Source organism: Monodelphis domestica, chromosome 1 (genome assembly GCF_027887165.1).
Source record: "Monodelphis domestica isolate mMonDom1 chromosome 1, mMonDom1.pri, whole genome shotgun sequence".
NCBI lineage: Eukaryota > Metazoa > Chordata > Mammalia > Didelphimorphia > Didelphidae > Monodelphis > Monodelphis domestica.
The window spans coordinates 627,862,269-627,879,962 of record NC_077227.1 but is presented as its reverse complement, the minus strand read 5'-3'; the positions used below and the strand labels follow the sequence as shown (position 1 = coordinate 627,879,962).

The window sequence follows — 17,694 nt, the reverse complement described above, 5'->3', positions numbered from 1 at the left end:
CCAAAAAGATCTACAGAAGAATTTTCATCCAGAACAGTTTGTTTTCTTACTTGAAAACAATTGACACCCATTTGATTCCCAGGGTCCAGTTCTTTTTGGAGAGTCCCATGCACTCCAAGACTTCAATTGGGACTCAAGTTTCACTCTTCTGTGCCTCTTTGGGTTCTGCTCCTGATTCTAGGGAATTTTCTCAACTATGTCATAGCAGTTTCCTCACCCTACAATAACTTTTGTCTGATTGTTAGACTCTTCCTTAAAACCTTTATTTTTAGGAGAGGACTCAAGTTATTTCTCTCTGGACTTCACTCCTGACTCCACAAACTTTTTTCTCCACTATGATCAATGTGAATTCCTTCATTTTCTTCCCCCACTTTTTAGTTCTCTTTTATGTGTTCTTCACCCATTAGAAGGCAAGTTTCCTAAGAACAATGTCTTTTTGCTTATATTTTTATTTCCAATACTTATCACAGTGCCTTACCCTAGGTAGGTATTTAATAAATGCTTGTTGACTTATTTACTCCCCAAAGAGGAAGGTTATTTTTCCCTGCTTTTTATTCATATTTATTTTCATTATTTCCTTTTCTAATTTCCTTGGTCCTCTTACATACACTAATGAAGGTGCTAACCTATGAGAATACTGTAAAGTTTTGCTTGTTTGTGAAATTTGTATAGCCATAATTTTAAGGGTAAGTATAGTCTCTGGACCCAAAAGCTATAGTGGATCTAGACTAGGGGTTCCTAAACTAGTTGTGCCATGGACATTTTGGCAGTCTCATGAAGTCTATGGACTTTTTATTTTAAGTATTTTAAATGAATGAAATAAAACACATAGGATTGCAATGGAAACCAATTGTAACAAAATAAAAATGGATTCTTTTCCCATCCAAGTTCATTGACTCCCTGAAATCTATCCACAGACTCTCACAAAAGACTGTTCACATTAACATTTTCTAAAATCTCTGACATATGAACTTTGCTGGTACTTTTCGTGAACGACATGGAAAAGATATTTAACTGGATACTGCTTGAATATCTTCAAATCAGAGAGAAACAAAGAATTGAATATAACATAAATGTGCCCAAAATATACTAGTTGAGTTGTTATGGTCAACAAATATTGAGTTGAGGAGCTAGTGTAGTAGGAGTTTGATCAGTGGACTCCTGAATGAATAGTTCATTTGAGCTAGGGGACTTAAAATTAATCAAGAAACACCATGTTCTTTCTTACTATCTTCTTACTTTTCCAGTGTATCTATATCTTGTTAAACATTTTTGGTACATCATTTCCATTTGTCTCAACTAAAATGACATTTTCTACAGGAAACCTTCTCTAACCCCTCAATTCCAAGTGCTTTCCCTCTGTTAATTATTTCCTTTTTATTCTGTTTACAGTGTGTTTTGCATATATTTGTTTGCATGTTGTCTCCCCCATTAAATTGGAACCACCTTGAGGAAGATATTGTCTTTTGGCTTTTTTGTATCCCCAGTTCAATTCCTGGTACATATTAGGCACTTAATACAGATTTATTAATTAATTACAATCAGAAATAGAAGCAAAATAAGAATAAAGCAGTTCTCCTTTCTCTCTGCCTTCACAATACTGTGCATGTCTCCCAGCCTTACATTATGAATATTCAGTAATTGTTAAGGGAATAGGAAGCAAAAATAGATAAATTACTATATTAACCCTCCATAAGAAATGCTTTACAAAATGGATTAAATTTCTCACCACTACAACCCACGTAAACATTCTGATAGGAGTAAAACCTATCTGTGTGTATGACTAGAAGTCATGAACCTCATAGTCAAAATCAAGATATTTGTATCTTGGCTTCCCCTCAATGGGCCAATGCTTACCTCTCACGGTAGCAAGCTCCCCATCCACGTGAGCCAATCGTTGCATGGCTGTGGATGCAACACATATAGGCATGCTGATCTTCTGTCCCAAAACAGAGGTGGTCAGATCTACTTTAGCAACATTCCGGAGAATCCGAGGATATAGTTTCCATCTGAAAGAAATAAAACAGAAAACAACAGGAGTGATGTGGAAGAGAGAGTTTTAAATTACTCTGCTATTTAAAGTTAATGATGAAGCTAGTATTATTAATTGTTTTATTTTCTTTCCATTGCTGTATTGAAAGCTGCAGAAAATAAAATGGCTGTTGATATTTGCAAGGATGATGTATAAAAATCTGACAGTTAAGTTATTAACTCTAGTGATTCCTTATTACCTCCAGGATCAAATATAAAATCTTCAGTTTAACACAAAGTCCTTCATAAGCTGGTCTTTTCCTATCTTTCTAATCTCCTTACACTTTACTTCCCTCTCTTCCCTCCACAAATTCTAAGATTCAGTCCTTTAATAGGTGAAAATGTTTTCCCTCCTTACTCCTTCAAGACTAAGACCAAATCCCATCTTTGGAGGTCTTTCCCAGAAATGTCCCTTTCCTCAGGGATTAATTGCCATATATTCAAGCTGTATATGTTTTTAAATGTACATTCTAGTTTTTATGTTGTCTTCTTTCCCATAAGAATACGAGTTCTTTGAGTGTAGGGAGCACAATTTTCCCTTTCTTTGCATTCCTGGCACTCAGGACAGTGCCTCACAAGTAGCTAGTACTTAATATAAATCTTGTTGTCTGACTGACTTTCTCCAAGCCAATGTGTGGTTGATGTTCTCTACAGGATATAGTAAAGATTGAAAAGGACTTTGCCTGAACTAATATGTACATGTAATTACATACATGTCTTCACTTTGAATCTGCTGCTCTGACAAGTTTTAACTCCACAGAAAAACATGCCCTCCCCCCAAATTAAGCTCATCAGTTTTAAAATCACCATAGTACTGACTCAAGCCTTGATTGTCATGACTATCTTCAGCTTCCTCTCCCCTCTGATGTGAGGACTGGAGGGTAGAATACCAAACTTCTCCCAACACCTTCCTTTATAGAGGGCAGAAATTGGTCTCAGGTCACTCTGCTCTGCCTCTGTTACTCTGTCTGGTTTCAACCCCATGGAACAAGATGCCCCTGGCCAAGATTCTGCTGGTGTCCCCTATTTCCTATTCTTGCTTTTCTTCCTCTTTTTTTGTGTGTTCTTCCCACATTAGACTGTAAGCTCTTTGAAGACAAGAATTATATTTCTTTTTATTAATTGTATCTCTAGCACTTGGCACAGTGCCTGGGACATAGAAATAATAAATGCCTGGAACTTAATAAATATTTATTAGGTTGGATTGGATATAAATTCTCAATCTTACCTTCTGCATCACACCTTACATGCCAGTCATTATTGATAACATGCTGTTTTCTGTGTTTTCATCATTTTTACTTCAAGTGCCTTTAGCCTCGTATATAAATTTGTCTGGGATAGTAGTGTTCTAAGTTTCATAATGATATAGCATCACCAGGAGAATGTTAGTGCTAAAAACTTGAGCTTTTGCAGTAATGAGTGGTGTGGTGTTGTAGAGGCATGGAGAGAGAGAGGACTTGCAAGCCAAGCATGCAAGAAACAAGCCTCTAAACACAGTGGGATCATCTAAAATCCTGATGGGTTTACCTAAACGTAATCCCTGTTCAAACTTCTCTGATATCATTCTGGTCCCAGCTAATTAACCATTTAAAAATTTTATCTCAGGGTTACAAATAAAGGGTCTAATTTGACTCCAGCTTTGTGTCTTAATGTGGGCAAAATATACTTTTCATCCACTTAGTTTCTTCATTGATGTTTAGACTAGTTCCTTTCACATTATTGTGGTTCTCTCTATGAAGTGTTTTAAGAGTTCTGAGGCTCAAAGAAATTTACAGTTGTTTCCTTTATTAGCAACTATTTTTAATAAAAGAAAAAATGCAATCTTCTTCTTTCTATGACCATTTTAGATTGTCTCTGGTGTTTCTTCCAGCTCTTACTCAAAGATCTGGTCATCATGAGTTCCTTGGGTTCCTTGATTGGATTCTTCTTTCTCTAGCAGTTGTTGTTTTTTTTTTTAAGATATATGTGTTTCTATATCTATGTGTGTGTGTAACATATAGTGGCCTATATTAACTATTCCTAATTCTTTTTTAATTGTAATGTCTTTTCTTCAATAGAATTTAAGTCTATAGAATATTCAGATTTTTCAGTGAATTGATTGGTTTGTAATGATTTTCCCCTTTCCTTCTTATTTTTTGTCTTTCTTCTAAATTTAGACTATCCATGAGTTCTTTGCTAATTGAGAACGTACTTTGGAAGGGAAAGAAAGAAAGATGGATACAGAGGGGAATTGTATCAATATAAAAACATATAAGTAAAAGGTTTTATTTTTTTAAAGGAAAGAATAAGACAGCAGCAAAAAATAAATCAATAAAAGGAAGAAAAGGAAGGGGAAAATCATTTGATGAAATCATTACCTATCTAGATATACTCATCTAGGTATGTATATATGTATGTATAAATTTTTATGAACATTAGTGGATTTGCAAGAAAATCATCGGTTAAACTTTTCCATCTTCCTCAATAGGTGAATTTTTGGGTCTGTGCACAAACAAGAGATCTTGATGGGAAGAAGCAAATAGACTGTGAAGAGAAAAGACAGGGACATTAGGGTGAACATGAGACTGTTTAGGGAGCCACACACACCAAGGAGCCAGCATCAGCTGGAAATAATAAAACAGTGGCAGAAACCTGATGGGGACAATAGCAAACCTATGGAACATATTCCTTTTACTACTAAACAGATCAGCACAGTATGAAACTACATGTACCAAGAAGTGATCCAAACCTATTCATTCCCTAGTATGTACTATGAAACATGTAGACTGTGTAAATTGAGGGTAGAAGGTGGACTCTCTAGCAATATTGAGTCATGTTGTCAATTAATTGAAGTTGGAATGACTTGGAATGGAATATATAGGTTCCTGTGTAAACAGGAGGAAAGTATTCTTGAGAGTTGACAGACTCAAGTATGATATTGTTATGAGGTTAGAGTTTTTATTTATTTTTTGTCAGATTAAATAAAATCTGTCCTATATTTTTATCTTACTAACCTAACTAACTGAGAGGGCTAATAAGACCTATATATTTGTTGCCTTAGTAGCCAGAGGGCAAATAGGTGGTAGCAGATAAAGCACAGGGCCTAGAGTCAGGAAGACCTGAGTTCAAATCCAGCCTCAAAAACTTACTAGCTATGTGACTCTGCACAAGTTGCTTAACCCTGTTGGCCCCAGTTTCCTCATCTGTAAAATAAATTGAAGAAGGAAATGGAAAACCACTCTAGGATCTTTGCTAAGAAAAGATCAAATAGTTTCACAAAGGGTCAGACACTACTAAAAAGACTAAACCATCACAACAGTCCATATTGGTCTTGTGTCAAATCTCTCACAAGTCCAGCTCATCCCACATGTTATTACCAAAATAATTTTCCTTTAGTACAGATGGGATAAGTCCCATATTCAACCAACTACAGTGGTTTCCCATTATCCTTAGGATAAAAATATAAACATTGGTTTAGCTTACAAAGCCTCAAATAACAAATACCGATCTATCTTTCTAGCCTCATTGAAAAATATTCCCTCTCTGGCACTCTGTGATCCAGCCAAACTTTCTGCCCTGTTCCTCACACAAGACACTCCATATGCATATCAATTCCTTCACACACGCAGTCTCTTATGCCAGAAATGTATTTCTTCCTGACCTCCTCCTCATAGTCAGTCTCACTTTTTAATATGCAGCCCAAGAACCACGTCCTTTATGAAACCTTTTCTGATTCCCTCCCAGTTGCCAATACGTTCCTTCTCAAATGATCTACTTGGTATATATTTGCATGTATCCAGTTTACATTTATGATGTGCACATTCCTATAGAGACACAATGTGTCCCCTATTTGAATGTAAGTTCCTTATAAGAAAGGGTTGTTTAATGTTTTCTACCAATATCCTCAGTTCTTCGCCTATTCCCTAAAACACAGTAGGACATTGACAAATACATATTGACTAATTCTGAATTCAATACTTTTTGTTTGTTTGTTTTTAAGAAATAGCAGAATGTCCTACAAAGAATGCTGTACTTGAGACAAAAAATTGGAAGTCTAAGTTTGAATCAGGATTCCAAACTGACTAGCCACATGATTATGAGCTACTTATATTGTCTACGACTCTGCTGATTCATTTGTAAAGGGCTGTCAATAAATGCACTCACCAAATACCTGGCAAGATTGTTTTGAGAAAAGAACTTTGCAAACTATAATGTTATGAGAAAGTAAGTTTTATTAATAATAAATGTTTATTGAATTTAATAAAAATTAACTATAATTTCCATAATGCTTTAAGGTTTATAAAGTACTTTATATATGCTCTTCCATTTGATCCTCATAATATCCCAATGATTAGGTGTTATTATTATGACCATTTTACAGGTAAGGAAACTAAGACCAAGAGAGGTAAAGTGACATGCTCATGGTCACACAGTTAGTTACTGAGGTAGAATTAAAACTCAGGTCAAATAATTGCCATCTACAGTATCTGGCGCAGAGTAGGTGCTTGATAAATGTTTATTCATTGATCCCTTATTAATTGATTTGATCTTCAAAATGATCCTATAATATAGTCAATGCAGTTATTCATATTATCATTTTATAGAAGAGAAAACAGACTTACAGAGGTTATAATTGGTCCAAAATACCCTAACCAATAAGTGGCTGAATTAAAAAAATAAAGTCCATGTCTTCTGACCCTAGGTTCAGTGCTTTTCAACTATATGACATTGTAAATGGTAAAGATACTTAGTAGAACCAAAGTAAAAATAGCTTTATGATTTCTTTAAAAGGATAGCATATAAAAAACCCCCAAAGCATATGCATCCCAACTTAGTGCATTTGTGGAGGGAATCACAGAATATCTGAGTTGAATCTCAGAGATAATGTAATTCAATCTCATTAATCTCCTTTTTAATATCCCCAACAACTGTTTATCAAGTCTCCATTTATTCATTACCAAAGAGGGAACTCATCCCCTTGAGGCAAGGTATTCCATTTTTGATAGCTCCAGATTTTATAAATTTATTCTTCATACTGACTTACAATCATCTTCCTTTGACTTCCATCCATTTAGAAATGAATCATTCTTTCCCCATAAGTAGAAAATCAAAGGTCATTCAATAACAGGAGGGTCATTGGATAGAGAGCCAAATCTGGAGATGGAAGGTCCTCTGTTCAAATCTGTCCTCAGCCACTTCCTACTACATGACCCTGCAAAAGCAAGTCATTTAAACCCAATTACCTAGCCCTTAACCGCTTTTTTTCCTTGAAAGAAATACTTAGTATTAATTCTAAGAAAGAGAGTAAGGGTTTAAAAAAAACAGTCTATTGCCCTTCTGCAAGGGAGATGGAAGGGGAAAGGAGAATTATGAAGAGACAGAGAAAGAAGAGAATTGCTGTTAACATGATCTTCCTAAATCCAGGATAAGAGCTCAATTGTAACCTAATTCTGCTAAACATATAATTTAAAATATTTAGCCTAAAAAGCATAATAATTTTCTTTATATCTTTTTTTATTCTCTAAGGGTTGAATTTTAATTTTTTCTTTGGAAGACCCTATTTATGGGAGTTCCCCCCTCCCCTTGAGTGGCCTCTACAGCAAAGTTATTTGGTATCTAGTTAAGAGGGGCAAAAAGAAAAGGTAAAAGTGTTATTTTAAGTTCAGATCATCTCTGACTTTCTCATCAGAGGAACCAAGAAAAAAGCATCATAACAGCTGGGGCATGGCAAACTCTGGAATGTACTGATTATTTGCATATGGAAACAAGGAAGAATGAAGGCCTTTATATGGACAACACTGATCTGCAGAAAAAAAAGTGCTATGTGTGTTTGTTGGTGTGTTGCATGTACAAATATATAATTTTGGAAGAAGGAAAAAGGGAAAAAAAACTTCCACTTCAGGGACAGCATTGTTAAATGAAAAGTACACTGGACCAGAAGTCAGTAGATTAGGGTTCTATTTGCAGTTCTACCTAAATAGCTCTGTGATCTTGTGCAAATCACTTCTTCATCTCTCTGATCCTTAATTTTCTCATCTACAAAATGAGGTGCCTGAGCTTAATATTCTCTAGTCTCTGCCAGTACTAACATTCCATAATTTTCAGACACAGTAATGTCTTTTTGCATCAGGCTTAATGAAACTCTTGGCCACTGGGTGGGACTATTCCACTAATAACCATGTGAGTAGCTACTTTTCACAAACACTTCATTTCCCTTCCTGAGCATGAGTTGACACAGTTTATCCCATAAAAGAGTGTACCAGAAAGTTTCAGATAAATTGATAGGAAACAGACTAGAAAAAAAATAAATGTTCCTCCAGTTTTTTAGACTGTCTCTGTAATTTTAACAGTATAAAGAGCTCCCAGTAAGGAAACTTCCTCTACTGGTTCTGATTGGACCCGTTCCATAACATAGTATTTTAGAGACAGGGAGATAAGAGAGGTGGTCTAAAAGTCAAGAAATGGCCTCAAGTCCCAATTCTAGATGATCTTATGAGCCCAGCCAAGTTGTTTAACCTCTCAATGTTTAATATAATTTTATAAGACAATATTTACTTTAATCAGTGCAAATGCTCTTTATAATACTTTGAGGGTTGACTCAGTAGGTAACTTTATGGGATTTCTTAAATGCTTCTTCTGGAGTTAGTTGTGGGATTTTGTTTAATATCATAAATGATGCAAAGGGTGAGTTGTTTATTATATTTGAGGATGAGGTCCAGAACAGCCTGAAATAATTAAGACCCAGCAAAACTACAATTCCCAACCCCCTACTCTCTTCCTGTCATTATGAAGACAGGAGATAAATTCGGTAGAGTTCCATCTCTTGGGTTCTTTTTCCTTCCTGTGGCAGCTTTGGTGGAGCATGCTTTTTTGAGCAGGTAGAAAAAACTTAGGCATGTGGTTCTAATTTGTTAGATAATAAACTTTATAAATATAATACTTGAAGTTTTGGACATTAATTTAGGTCCTACATTTATTGGCAGCCAGAAGTGGATTTTATAACCCTTAATTTTCTCTGAGTAGATTAGTTTGAAAAGAAACCATATTTCTCCTGCCACGGCTTCTCCTCTCTTCCTCCCCCCACTCCAAGGAACTCTCTTTGTTCCCAGCATTGCTGCTGCTGCTGAATCCAGCCTACTGTTGCTAAGTCCCTGGATGGTCCCAGCCATCTGCGCCTGCCTCCCAGCTTGGGTAGTCCTTGTAGATCCATTGCTTCTGCCTCTCCTGCTCCTCTGGCTGCTATTGTGTCTGCTGCTGCTGTTATTGCTGCTATTGCCATTGCTGCTGCTGATTAGAGCTGCTCTCCAGAGGCTTGGGAAGTATAAATCCCTCTTACCCTAACATTGCCAACAGTTGAGTACTTGCTCACTGCTTGCCTTAGAAGCCCAGGTGTGTTTCCCTTAGACAAGAGAGATTGTACCCTCTTAACTCCCTGTCTATGTGGTAGGGAAAGCAAACTGCTCCCTGGTGTTTTACCCCTAGGGGAAAGGGGAAGGAAGGTTATTCTTCCAAAGAGGAAGTAGAATTGTAAGCATGGCTCACTCTATGAAAGAGCAATGCATTACCTATCTCAAATAGCTCCCAGTTGTAGGGTATCTTTTCTTCCTACTGTTCCTGAGTACACTGGTCCTTGCAATTAACATGAATAATCCTGAGAATCAGGGGAGAAATTCATCTCCCTATATCCACTTGCCATTCTGGCCTGCCCAGTCTCTACAATACATCCAATATGGGATTCTTCCACACTATGTTTATCGCAAAATTCTCACTCACTATGGGAGATCCCCGAGGTGTGACCAAAAGGAACCTAGATGGATAATGATTCTGAGGAGAGAAAGGAACCTTAAAGAGTCTGGAGGTGGATTTTTAAGCCTTTTCAGACTCCATTGTTTTATGAAAAACCTCTTCATCAGAACTGAATAAAGGACTCTTGAATTCGGTGACTGTATCCTGTCACATATATCTGATGATTGTTTGTTTTAAGATTTTGTTTGTTAAGTTCTGTTACACTATGTCACTTTAACTTACTGTGTTTTGACAATTAGCTATGTGTACTGTTATATTGTCTTTATTTGTACCTCCCCATATGACTGGACTGTAAAAGAGATGCCATTATAAAAGTACCTTTGAGTTGTTTGTAACAAGAGGTAAGGGTCCATTTAGTAGCTGAAGTGAAGTGTTATAGTACTAATCCCTACCTCTGCATTTGTAAAAATGTAATAGATAAGACAGATAAAGACATGCCTTTTACAGCTGGTACAATCTCATACCAGAGGAGCTGGGAAGTTTTTCCTAGGGCATGGTAATCCTGGATGGCTCCCAAGAGGGAGCATCTCCCATGAAGCCTAAGTAGCTTCTGGACCATTTTTGACTCTTCAGTTTAATCTACCTCCACCAGAATGATCTACATTCTTGATGACATTTTAGACCCCAAAATTAACTGCTATACTACTGTTTTTGTAAAGCTATTTTCTTAGTGAAAATTAATGTCCATTTGTTTGCCAATACCCTCCTCAGAGGGAATTGTATAATTGTCATAAAATTCTACTTTTATAAAAGTTAAGAAACTTGCTAGCTCAAAGAATCTAGGAAGTGAACTTCTTGGAGAAGGCACCATGGAGATGCCTGCAGAAACCTCACAGTGAACCAAAAAATCCAGAATGAACTTTGGGTTGTTGTGAAATTGAACTGAAATGCAATACATTTATTTTGTATATATACTCTTATGCCAAAGGGGACTGCCCCCCAATTAGCTTTTTGTCAATTAACCGAGTAATCATTGGTTTTGTTCTCTTTTCCTTTTATTCCCAAATTATTGTCATCTTTAAGTTGGTTATGTTTACAAGATCCACTGGGGAGACTAGTCTTTTAAATGATCTCAGGGGGATTTGTGTAATTTCAATATGTCACCCTAAAAACTAAGATCCCCAGCAAAACTGCAGTTCCCAACACCTTCCTCTCTTCCAGTCCTTATGTGCTGAGGTAGACAGGAGATAAATTTGGTGGAGTTCGGTCTCTCAGGCTCTTTTTCCTTCCTGTGGTGGCTTTGTTGGAGTGGGCTTTTTTTTTTTTTTGCGCAGGCAGAAAAAAACTTAGTCACATGGTTCTAATTTGTTAGATAATAAACTTTATAAATATAATACTTGAAGTATTAGACATTAATTTAAAAACTACAGCATTTAAACAAAGTATTCTCAGATAAGAAAAATAAGTCCCAGATATGTTAAAAAACTTGTTCAGCATCACTAAACTAATCAAGCCAAAACTAGGTCCCATGTCTATTGATTGCACTACAGTGGTCTTTTAGGAAAACATGTTCAAAAATAATATGACATTATTGTAAGGTAACTAATGACAACCAAAGGAATTCAAAAGGTAGACAATAAGGTCTATAAATAATAGTGCATGGAACTGGATTTTTTTTTAAAATCCAGAGTAAAGAATGTTTATATTGTACCAGTAAGATATTTAACAGTGCCCAATTGTTCTGGAAGAGTTATTTCAGTTTTATAAATGAGTTGGCACCACCCAAAAGGAGCCTAAATATGTCTTAAAATTGGAAAGGATACATAGCTGGACATTGTGAAACATCTTTCCATTTGAATTTTTTAAAAATAGAAGACAGGCCACTGACCACTGGTACAATGCTAGAGGTTCAAGTCCAGGGATCATCTAGTTACATATTTCTAATTGTATCTAAGAAAGAAAAATATTGAAAATGTCACCAGCCAAGTACAAATTACTTCTTGAATAAAAATATAAGAGTTTTGTTTCTTCTCATCTCCTTTTTAGAAGAATAAGAAAATCACATCTACTACAAAAGGCACTGGCTAATATAGTAAGATGTAGAGTTTTCATAATTCTTTAGCAAATATAGGATTCTTAAATGTCTACTGTGTAGAATTACCTTCTGTCAATGTCCCTCCAGTTCTGAGAAACCCACAAAAGACTCAGGAGAGTGATGATTAAAAAGGAATCAACATGCCATAGAAATAAATTACCATTAGTCCTAAATGCAGCACAGAGAAAGGAATGCAATACAAATGCTAACAAACTGATACTTACCCTCTGTGGCAGATGAAAAACAAACACCCTTACCCATATTGGCTTTGGTCTCTATACTGAAACTGGAGTAGGAGAGTGTCCCAATCAGTAAAAGGGAATGATCAGTTCCTGGAGAGCCATGAAGATGACCTGAATGTTTCTTTCTGATTGTGTAAACAAGAACTTTGAATGTTTGGGGCCCCTCTGTACTGCTAAAGGAATTTTCTTTTTTTTTTCAATGCCTTTGCAGTGTTCACAATGGAGAATCCTACCCTAGATTATCTAGGATTTAATTTTTTTTCCAATCTTTATTTGAAATTCAAAATGAGGAAACTGTGTATTGATTTCCTAGAAGCCATCAACTTAAATCTACCCAACTTTGATGGAAAATTCAGTCTTAATATTTCATGGTTTAAAATCTATAGTGAGGAAAACAAGGGTCATCAGATATTTTATAAGATAAAAAAGAGACCTGAAAAATGAAATCTCATGTCAGACAAAACATGGAATGTATCCTCTGATCATTAACATACCCTAATTAATGAAAGAAAAAAATCTCATGAAGAAAAATTTTTTAAATTCACCCAAATTTAGAGAACATGTGATTAACATAATTTATAATAATTAAAATTAATATGAACATGAATTAATTCATAATTAAAATTAAACAATTAATTTCCTTACTACACTGTGGTAAGTACTGGTTCTTACTCTCAAACATCTCATATTCTAATAGTGAGAACACCGCTACAAGTCAGATAGAAAGGCCCAAAAGTTAGTAGGGTACATTGGCAAAGAAATCATGATCTTCCTTACTGAGTCAAAATCATGATCTTCATTATTGAGTTCACATTTATCAAATTCCTAATACATATTCTATGAGATTTTCCTAACATTCATAGGAGTGAGTATGGTACAAAGAACTAAGAGTAATGCAATGGGCCTGCCCAAGGGTTCTAAACTTGAAAAACCATGAGTCAACACTTTGATAATCATTCAGTCATTTTTCAGTCTTGTCCAAGCCTTCATGATCCCACTTGGATTTTTCTTGGTGAAGATACTGGAGTGCTGATGTTTCCTTCTCCAATTCATTATTACAGATAAGAAAACTGAGGCAGACAGGGTTAAAAGACTTGCCCAGAGTCACACAGGGTAGTTTATGAGGATGGATTTGAGCAAAGGTTTTCCTGGTTCTAGGTCCTACACTCTATCTGTTGTACCACATAGCTGTCCAATGCTCCCCCTAGTTAACACTCTTCCTCCTCAATCACTCCCACCAATCCCCTGTGCTCTGAAACCTCCAAAAAAGAGTTACTTGTTTGGGCAAGGGTGGGACAAAAATTGGGGAAGTTGATTGTGTGCCCAAAAAATTACTTCACTACTTTGACTGTAGCCAATTTAAATTCCTTTATCTACTCCTATCAGGTTAATATCCTTATGCAATCTTGGTAATGACTAATGGAACCTATGCAGTTACTGATGAGACATATCACTGCTCCTGGTGAGGCTACACATAATCAGAATAAATAGCTATTTCCATAATAGGATCTGATACCCTGAAAGATTTCTTGACCTAACTCAAACCCTTTAGAATTCCAGAATATGAGAAAGACTCACTTTTAGAATTTCTGATTCAACTTAAGGAATTGTTTTTAAGATGCCTCTAAGAAAGTGCCTCTAAAAATCAACTCAATAATACTGACTGCCATAAATCAACTCACTAGTGTTACCAGATTAGCTAGAAGAAAACAGGATCCTAAGGAATCAGGGAAAGTGCATCTGAGTCTCAATTGTGGTTAAGGGTGGAAAAAGTCAGAACACACTGCCTATATGCTAGCAAGATTTCTTTCTAGTAAAATAGAAAAGTCAGACTCCTTATTCTTCAATATAAGACTGTACTGAGATGAGCAAAAAAGTCTTGCACAGTAGGTACACAGAATCAAAGACAGCACTAGAAGGATATCCAAAGACCATCTAATTTAATTCCTTTATTTTACAAAATAGGAAACTGAGACTCAAGGACCCTAAATGGCTTACTCAAAGCTACACTGAGACTAAACAAGAAACAGGTTTTGAGCTCAGTGGCATAATATACTATAATGGGAAGTTCTGTCTCAGGAGTCAGATATCTGGGGACTAGTCCTGGTGTTGAACTCACTGTGATCTTGGACAATCACCCTCTACTTCTCTATTTCTCAGGCTAACAATAGTTATTTTGGCTACATCACAGAGTCATGTGTGAAGATTAGATAAAATTGTTTCAGTGATTTTGCCTTGTAAATAATAAACATAAATTTGTTATTAAATTAATTTTAATGAATGAAAAAAGATTGTAATGAAATATAGGTGAAAATGTAAATGCAACTTGTGAACTGTGAAAATGATTTTAAAATAAATTATGAAGATAATATTTATTAAGTTCAAGAAAAATACTTTTTTATTATTCTTCTAAAAATAAAGCTTTTGGGAAAGAATAATACACTTATCTTCCAAAAAGAAAAGTTTTGAGATCTTGTCAGAAGTTTAGAACAAATCAGTAAGGAAGTCATTTCTTATGCTATTATTTCTCCTTTTTCTTTCCAAGTATCTGGCACACATTCCTTTAAAAGTACTTATTCATTTATTCATTCATTAATCATCATCAAGGACTTGTGGGACACAATACACATACCATTTCTCTACACAAGACATTATCATTGTGGACACTAACAAACATGGTGTAGATCATTTAATTCTCTCTTCTCTAATTTCTAAAACTGAATGACAGTGATTGAATGGGGAAGGAGAAAATGCCAATTCCATATGATTACACTGGCTATGAGAAGCCATTTCCCTACTCTTCTATATTTATCTTTATAATGAGAAGATATAAGCCATCTTACCAACTCTCTTTGAAACAGAAAACTGTCAAAGGAATTAGCTCTTTTAGAAAGAAAGAGAAAACAATTGAGAGGTGAGATGAAACATTTCAAAGATTAAAGATTAAGCCTACCTAGAAAAATTGAAATCTGAAGTGTAGATATGCCTAGGCAGCAAGAGAATGAATGCTAATGGAATGGTAGAAGAATGAGGATGTGATCTCTAGAGGCTTCTCCAGATAAGATTGCTATCTTGTACTCAAGGTAACTGTTTGGAAAAGACTGCTTTCTAAGAGAAAATAGCGCAGCTATAAGTGAAAGGAAACAACAACAAAAAGGCTTATCTGAATTTGTTGCTATGTTCATAGAAGATCAGATGTAAAATTTTAACCCTTCCATGGGAGATAAATACTACTACCTTGATAGAAAATAGGCACTTTAAGCAAAAGAGGGATAGTTTGAGGATATAGTAGTTTAAATCCCCTGATTTGGGGAGATTTTTAAAAATATAGTATGGAAATTGTTGTTTGGTTGTGTCCAACTCTTTGTGATTTCATTTGGGGTTTTCTTGGCAAAGATATGGGGCAGTTTCCCATTTTCTTTTCCAATTCACTTTACAGATGAGAAAACTGAGGCCAACAGGGTTCAATGACTTGCCCAGAGGCACATAATTAGTGTTTGAGGCTGAATCTGAATTCAGTTCTTCCTGACCCCACGCCCTGTGTTCTCTCCATTGTACCACCTAGCTAAAGATTTAACAAGAGACATACAGGATGGGCAACGTGGATAGGTAGTAATATATATCACTAGAGGGGGCACTCATATCAACACAATAACAGAATCACTGAAGTAGGATTATTTTTAAGTTCCACTACTGACAGATGTTAAAGATAACCCAACCTCCTGACAAAAAGCACACAGACATTCATCTATAAACACAGTTTGTTCAGGCATTCCCCATTTGAGGGACATCCTTTAGTTTCCAATTTTTGCCAGAATAGAGAGAGCAGCTACATATATTTTTGTGCAAACAGGTCCTTTCCTTTTTCAAAAATCTCTTTGTATCCTTCTTTAGAATACAGAATTGTTAGTGCTATTACTGGATCAAAGAGCATGCATTCTTTTATTGCCCTTTGGACTTAATTCCAAGTTGCCTTCCAGAATTGTTGGATCAGTTCACAACTCCCATCAGCAATGCATTAATGTCCCAATTTTGGCACATCTCTTCCATCATTTATCATTTTCCTTTGCTGTCATATTAGCCAACCTGATATGTGTGAGGTGGTACCTCAGAGTTGTTTTAATTTGTATTTCTCTAATCAAGAGTGATTTAGAGTATTTTTTCCTATGATTATTTAAAGCTTTGACTTTTTATCTGAAAAGTGCTCATTCATATCCTTTGACCATTTGTCAATTGGGGAATGACTTGTATTCTTATAAATTTGACTTAGTTCTTTACATATTTGAGAAATGAGACCTTTATCAGAGAAATTTGTTATAAAATTTTCCCCAGTTTGTTGCTTCCCTTGTAATCCTGATTGCATTGGTTTTGTTTGTATATCTTTTTAATATAATATAATCAAAATTATTCATTTTACATCTTATAATGTGCTTTTCCTCTTGTTTGCTCATAAATTCTTCCCCTCTCCATAGATCTGACAGGTAAACTATTCTGTTCTCCTAATTTACTTATAATATCACTCTATGCCCAGTGCTCTATCCATAGTGCCACATAGCTAAACATTTAACGAGAGGCATACAGGATAGGCAACATGGATGGATGTTCATATATATTAATAAAGGGAACACTTGCGTCAACAAGATAACAGAATCACTGAAGTGGGATTTTTGAGTTCCACTATCGACCAATGTCAGAGATAATCCAAGCTCCTGATGAAAACCAAAAAGACATACATCTATAAACACATACACTTAATAGAAAACATGTTTTTAGAAGCTATTAGCTGAAAAAACCCAAGTATATTATTTTTAAATTTTGCCTTACCTTGAAAATGCTGCAATATTATCAGCTAAAGTTTCTTGATCATTAGCACCAGATCGGTAGTAATCATAGACAGACTTTTGAAGAATTGTTTTTGCATATTTTTCAAAATCATCAATACAAACTGGCCTGGGAAACATCTTGCAGATGTTTGAGACCCCTCTGCCTTCCTGTTTGGCTTCTGATACAATAATAATCCTTTTATTTGTAAATCATTAATATGAAACATTTCAAAGTTCAGTTCAGGGATATGTTACAAAAAAAAATGTGTAAACAAGTGACCAGTATGCCACTTAGACTTTGACATTCAATGAGGACACAGTCTACAAAAGAATAACACCCAATTTGTATATATATTTTGAAAGAATCTCTCATGAGAAGCTAGTGGGCTGCTTCTAAAAAATATCTTGGCGGCCACCACCTACCTGCCACTTCAGGTGATATGTCTGCCATTAAAGTCATGTTTTTGGATATTATTACTACAGAATCCAGATAAAATATGCATGTTTTATGATAGAAGGAAAAATAGAGTACAATTATAGAATTTTCAGTGTGGTAAAATGAAAAAAATAACTGACTGAATTTAAAAGACAGGTTTAAATCTCACTTCTAATACAAACTGCTCATGTGGCTTGAGCAAATCCTTTAACTGTGCTCAGCTTCAGTTTTCTGCAAAATGAAGGAGTAGAGCTAGATAGAGGAAGTGGTGGTAGAGTAGAACAGCATTTATCAAGTGCCTACTATGTGCCCAGGACTGTGTGAAATGCTTTAAAAATGTTA

General features: G+C 35.5%; 1 protein-coding gene across 2 annotated transcripts in view; it reads right to left on the bottom strand.

Moving 5' to 3' along the window:
* The window catches only part of HAO1 (hydroxyacid oxidase 1), a 73,245-nt gene extending 56,132 nt beyond the window's left edge, over positions 1-17,113 (bottom strand). Inside the window, exons 1-2 of one of the 2 annotated variants that reach the window (XM_001382092.4) lie at positions 16,918-17,113; positions 1,858-2,009 (exon numbers count right to left, since the gene is read on the bottom strand). In XM_001382092.4, coding sequence (XP_001382129.2) covers positions 1,858-2,009; positions 16,918-17,054 — 289 coding nt within the window. In that variant the 5' untranslated portion in view covers positions 17,055-17,113. Of the gene's footprint in view, positions 1-1,857; positions 2,010-3,259; positions 4,194-16,917 lie in introns of those variants that run through there. The other variant, XM_056813910.1, reaches the window with a different exon arrangement.
* Between the last annotated feature and the right edge of the window lie 581 nt (positions 17,114-17,694).